This window comes from Corylus avellana, chromosome ca9 (genome assembly GCF_901000735.1).
Source record: "Corylus avellana chromosome ca9, CavTom2PMs-1.0".
NCBI lineage: Eukaryota > Viridiplantae > Streptophyta > Magnoliopsida > Fagales > Betulaceae > Corylus > Corylus avellana.
The window spans coordinates 2,571,502-2,577,856 of record NC_081549.1 but is presented as its reverse complement, the minus strand read 5'-3'; the positions used below and the strand labels follow the sequence as shown (position 1 = coordinate 2,577,856).

General features: G+C 38.4%; 1 protein-coding gene and 2 non-coding genes across 3 annotated transcripts; 2 read left to right on the top strand and 1 right to left on the bottom strand.

The window, feature by feature from the left end:
- Positions 1 to 856: 856 nt before the first annotated feature.
- Positions 857 to 950, top strand: LOC132162689 (small nucleolar RNA Z266). The gene has a single exon (XR_009438266.1). It is a non-coding gene; the product is annotated as a small nucleolar RNA Z266 (small nucleolar RNA).
- Positions 951 to 1,114: 164 nt separating this feature from the next.
- On the top strand, positions 1,115 to 1,211 carry LOC132162688 (small nucleolar RNA Z266). The gene has a single exon (XR_009438265.1). It is a non-coding gene; the product is annotated as a small nucleolar RNA Z266 (small nucleolar RNA).
- A 2,413-nt stretch (positions 1,212 to 3,624) lies between these two features.
- On the bottom strand, positions 3,625 to 4,695 carry LOC132161934 (protein S40-7-like). Its single transcript, XM_059572153.1, has one exon. The coding sequence runs from the start codon at positions 4,631 to 4,633 to the stop codon at positions 3,944 to 3,946; it is 690 nt and encodes a 229-aa protein (XP_059428136.1). The 5' UTR covers positions 4,634 to 4,695; the 3' UTR covers positions 3,625 to 3,943.
- Positions 4,696 to 6,355: the final 1,660 nt, after the last annotated feature.

The following is a 6,355-nucleotide window of genomic DNA, read 5'->3' as shown; positions in this document are numbered from 1 at the left end:
GGCCTCAATTTACAGCCCATTATCAACCATATCCAATCCCACCATATCAACCCAGAACCACAACCCATCTGGCCCATTTTTGAAGCCCACAACAGCCCAAAATCATTAGAGCAAAAGGGGTAGATATGTCATTATGAAAAACGTAGGGCTATATATTTGCACTATTCTCGCATATCGTCCAACTGAGTAGCTAGGGTTTTTTCTGAGTCTTATTGCTCTCTTTCCCTTTGTTTTGTTTGTTTTTTTTTTTCTACTTTTTCTTGTAAATCAAAAATTCTCCAAGCGCGGCCCTTAAGATCGCCTTCCTAAGCTAATCCATGGAAGCGTTTCGAGTCATAGCTGCGCAAAATTGAAACGTAGAGTTCTCTCTAGGGTTTTCCTTTTGAGTCCTTCTCTTCAACCACCTGACCTACTTTTCCGTGAGGCATTTCTCGTTTCCTTTGGATCTGTCACTTCCTCACTTGCTTTGGAACCTCATGGTGGATGGTCTCCGTGCTATTTCATCCTTGGCGGTTTCAAATCAATGGGATTTCAGCTCCATTGGTACGTTCTCCGTGTCTCACTTTTAGGTGGTGAACATTTTAATTTCCTTTAATTAGCATGTTTTTTTTGGATTATGAATTGAATTTCATTTTCAGAGTTATGATTGTGTCGTTTTGGTTTATCAGTTCAAAATCTGCCATTTCAAAAAATAGGGATTTGAAAATAACCTAAATTGTTATTTGGAAAAATTCAGTTTTACACTTTTCTTCGTTATAATCGCGCTTTTTCTTAAAAGCTGCACAAAAGCCCGAACTGTTTTTCGTTTTCGGACTGACATTTTTTTTTCTCAATTTCCAATCGTATCTATGTAAAGAGGTAGAATGATGATTCAATTAGATGTGTGAAAGGATAATTCCTTTTTGAACTCAATTTTTTTGAGGCATAAATAATTGTCTGACTCGATTCCTCACTTATCCCTAAATCCTAATAAAAATCCCAGCTCATTTTTTCAAAAGAAAAAATCTTTGAATCAGCAAGATGACCTTTGAAATTTGAAGTCTGAATTTTTCAATGTTTTGAGACCGCCAGTTTTCCGACTTCCAAACATTTCTATGTAAAGCGAGGTAGAATGAGGTGGCAAGAATGATGATTCAATTAGATGTGTGAAAGGATAATTCCTTTTTGAACTCAATTATTTGAGGCATATTTGATTGTCTGACTTGTTGCTTCTCTAACCCTTTAATCCTTATAATAATCTCATCTCATTTTTTGTATTACATCCTTGAAATTGGAATGAGTGAATTTTTCAATTTTTCTATAGTTTAGATTTAATTCTTAATTTTTCATCGGTAAGAGAAAGTAAAATATTATTAAAACCTGGATTGTTGAAGGAATTCAGGAGAACCCATGAAATTTAATTAAAACCCGGATTTTTAATAAAATAATTTGCCATCAATTTCTTTTGATTATATAGAACCTCGATTATGTGTGTTTAGAATAAAACCCATGTCCTGTATAATTTTACTTCGTAAAAACACTTAAATACCTCGCTCAATATATGAGTCTTTGGTGTGTCCAGTACCCCATTAAAAAAAAAAGGTGTAGTACATTGGTAGGATCAAGCATTTGTTTTTGTTTTGTTGATCAGGATGCATCCTGATAATTAATTATTGTTCTTTTTGAATTCAAAATTGTTAAAACAAAAAACTGAGTCAGCCAAATAATCTAGACCTTTATTTTTTATTTTCTTAATTGAATAAGAAAAGGATACAATGGATCAAACCATTGAAAAAGCGGTAGTCTTTCCAACATCAGCAATATGAAAAACACAATGTAGAAATACATACAAAATGTAGGAATAGGAACAACAAATGTGATGACCTTCTCAAGGGGGTTGCATAAAGCAATTTCAAAAGTAAAAGAGGAACAGACAAGGACAAACTTATTTGAACTCTCGTCTGGAAACTGTAACAACTATTTGAAGGAAGTTTGAAGGAAGCCGAAGTAGAAAAAGTTGCTCAAAGCAAGCTGAGGTAGAAAAAAGGAAGCTGAAGTAGAAAAAACTGGTCGAAGGAAGCTGAAGTAGAAAAGACATTGTCATAATTCAAACTAGAAACTGAAGTAGAGGGAGGCACGAACAGATTCACCGAAGTAGAAGTCTTAGCTATTGAATCTAGCCATACAAATGCAGGGAGACTAAAATCCAAAATTATTGACAACAACGGAAAAACAGAAGAAAATATAGAAAAATAATCCAAAATTATTGATAACAACGGAAAAACAAAAGAAAATATAGAAAAATAACAAATAGACCAGCAAATAACAGCATCGGTAGGGTGTGGCAACTTGAGCACACTTACTAGCGCGTGTGGAGCATGCGCCGGAAAGTGAGATCCATGCGCAGCGGTGGGGTGTGGCAGCTTGAGCACACGTGTGGAGCATGCGCCGAAAAGTGAGATCCATGTGCAACCCGCAACCGCATGGAGGCAAGATGGCAACAAGGAGGGATGGGCTGGAGAAGGCAAAGGTGGGGTGCATTGCGGACCTGACTTGCTAGAAAGAAGTAGATCTAGCTTGGAGCAAATCGGAGTTGAAACCCACGTGGAGACCGGAGCAGGAGAAAATGGCGAGGACCGGATGAGGTGGCGGACCGGCGAGGCAGAGGAGGTGACATGTTTGCTGCTGGAGCCAAAAGAGAGGTGAAGGAAAAGAGAACATGTGGAGGAAGAGAGGATCGGAGATGGGAACCAACAGAGAAGGAAAACCAAAGGGAAAAGAAAAGAACAGAGAAAAGGGGAAGCGGAGTAGAGAGGTAAAAAATTTATCCCGCCAAAAATTATCTAGACCTCTAATTGAATTATGTGTTCGAAAGTTTTCACTTTGCACCTTGAATTCTTGAAAGGTCATAGAAAGTATTTATAATTGTTGTGGTAACTGTGTGAACTGTTTCAATTCAATCCATTTGTCCCATTCTCATTTGATTTGATGTTGTACTCCTAGCCAAAATACATAAATTGTTAATTGGGAACCATTTTCGACCTCATCGTCATTTGACTTTTAGGACTAAAACAAAAAAGCAGAAAAAGAAAAAACAGGAATAGACATTCTCAACCATACATATGTATGAGGCCCAAATTCTATCATGATCCATTAATATAAAATGGAATTATAAAGTAAACTGGTCTCTAAAAGCCTCCACCACTTTAACGCATGCGACAACCAAAAAAAGTACTTTTAAGGTCGTGTCGCTAGCCAGGTCATATATAATGGGTCTTTTTGACACCCCTCGACCCTCGTACCTTATTTAGTAATATACAGATTGGGCCCATTTCTGGAAAACATTTTAGCACGAATAAAGTAACGAGAATCATCAAAGTAGAGAGACCTTTCCAGAAACTGATGATGAGAGAGACCAAGACTAGACGATTGGGTCATTTCTCTGTACTATATTGAAACATATATATCTCTATGCTACTGTTTAACATAGAAAATTTAAGATCTTGACAAAATTGCCCTTCACCCCCCCTCCCCACCTTTTTTTTTTCGCCTAAAAAAGGGAAGGAAAAAATTAGTTTCAACAAAAGAATCTTTAGAAGTGACACGTATTGTTAATACTTGAGAAGAAATACATGCATGTGTTTTTCATGTGCCTTTTTAAAAGCTTAAAGAACATGAATTAACATAAATACTTAAATTTCATGTTCTATAGATCACATAAAATAAAATAAACACACATATCCCAGCAACTCAAGGCCTCAAACTAACACTATCATAACACTCCTTATATTTTCCACATCAAAACCAAAAAACCCAAACAAAATTTGAACTGTGTTCACATAACATACTCGGATCGATTTCTATATATTATTTTCAATTAAAATATTCAAATTTTATCACACATATAAATATAACTTATTACCGTGAATCCGTGATGACTGATGAGTGATAAAATTTGAATCATTTAATTGAAAATAAAATTATGTAAAATTATGAGTTTCTCGGAGCCAAATGATTTAATCAACCCAGTTTTGCGCCAGATGGCGTTTCTGACCTGGCGGAGATCCCTTCCTTTAAGGGTCCTACCAACTCCTTCTAGAACAGAAAACGTCGTCTTCGGGGACACGCCGGAGCCTCTGGAGACGAGCTCGTGAGGCGGCAACATCTGGTCGTCGCCTCCGTCGTCTTCGTCGTCGTACACGTCAGCCAGCAGCCCCTTCCTCATCTTCGCCATGGCCTCTGTCAGCACCGGCACCTTCATCGGCGCCGACTGGTTCCGGCACTGTACGGGCTGCGGGCACTCCCTCTCCGGCGGCCTCGGGAACATCGGGACCACTTTCGACGACGATGACGTGAACGATATCGAAGGTTTTTGGTACAGAAACGGCCGGTGGCCATCTGCGTCGGAAAGTGCGGCGCGGATACCGGAAGTCGTTGTCTGCTGTAAATCCGACCGCCGATGGTGGCGGCGGTGGTCATCGGAGTGGCTGGGCTCGGCGAAATCGGTGGTCCAGAAGAACTCGGCTTCGTTGAGCTCGTCTCCTCCAGCCACGGCGGATGCGTCTGCCGAGGAGGAGGGTGGTGAGAAGGAGAAGACGCCGAGAAAACGGTCGGAGGAGGGTGACCGGCGGTGGCGGTAGCCAGTGGATTCCATTTCTGATACACGGGGTTTGAGAATTGTGAGAGGTAGTGGGAGTGTGGGGGAACTGATGTGGCGAAGAGACGCGGAATGGAGAAAAAGGCGAGAGGGGGGGGGGGGTTTGAGGTTGAAAACTTTGGGCGTGGGACCCAGGGTCGCATTCGTGGTGACGTGGCCGATGCTTTGGGCCTTCAGTTTTCGTTGGTGGGCCCCGTGGCAAATTAAAAGGAGGGGTAGATGTCACGTCAATTCCTTATCTGCAGCTGGGGAGGTTTTTCTAGCTACGGTTAGGTCTACGCTCTAATTTCTTTTACACAAATTGGAAGGATTTATAATATTGATGTTTCATTTTTAATTAATTTTAAAATTTATTTACCAATAATTAGTTATGAGTTAGTTGACATTGACACGTGTTATTTATTGAGATTTTACATGTTAACTCATATTAATAAATTATAAAAGAAAAGTTATGAGTGCATCGCCGATCTCCTCTGCGTCTGCTTTGTTGCCTATCGTCTTTTGTTGGGCCTTTTTCTCGCGCAGTTCGCGCCCCCCACTGCGATAAGCTTCCAACGCCCCCTTTTGTTTTCGGTTTTTGGCGAGCGCGCGATTGGCTCTTCTTTTCGGCTACTATTATCCTCTTAGTGTGCTTTTTTCTGTTGGCTATTTTCTTATAATTTTGTTTGGCTTTTCTTTTTTTGTTATTTTTATCTTGTTTTGTTTTCCTGTATTGGTTTTGTTTTTGCTTTTAATAATTCTCAGTCCTCTCTCTCGATCTGCCCACCTGATGCCGTTTGGGGTAGTTGATTTGGTCCAGACCTTTGAATTGTAGATATAAATGTTATCCTGACTTTTGGGCCGATGAGGATGAGTTTTGGCTTGGAGTTTTCTGCCCTCAATGAAGAGAAATAAGAACTACTTATGCATTGGTTTGAGTTTGTTTTGCACAGATTTGCTGTTTAATTTGAAAATTAGTTATAGGTTAGCGAATTTTGTTCGAGCTTAGAATGTAATACACGCTTGTAATCTTGTAGTTTCGGCTATGGTTGCTTCAGAGTTTTACTTTGTATTATTTGAGTTTTATGTTTGTTTATCAATGAATGTGATTAAACTGTTTAAAAATAAATAAATAAATAAATAAAAGAAAAGTTATGAAATAATTGTAAATCTAACGTTACTTAAATTATTTATAATTTTTTGTTTGGTAGTACAAATACAATATTAAAAATAAAAAATAAAAGAAAAGTTATGAAAAATTGTAAATCTAACGTTACTTAAATAATTTATAATTTTTTGTTTGGTACAAATACAATGAACAATAATATTGACACTTAAAATAAATAAATAAAAATTGTTTTTGAGAGGCTTTATAAAAGCTTTTGGTTGGAAGTGGCGAAAATGACTTTCTTTTTACATTATCGGGAAAAGGACAGGGAAAATTCTGTTCACAGGCTTGGGTTGCATTGGATGGTGCGTAATGCTGGATAAAAATTTCTTTTATGGCATGATTTGAGAAGAAATAAAGTACACGAACGTATTAATAGACCCATAGATATGCCCCTCCCACGAGCAAGAGAGAGAGAGAGAGGAGGGGGGGGTGGTAATTAGTACTAATTAATTACTACGCAGTTTCGTCATTGACCCCATGGAATTCGTGAGTCACGGGTCGTATAATTTCTATTCAAAATAAAAAATTGTAAACATCAAAAAGCCAAAGGGCGATTTAGTCCTTACGTT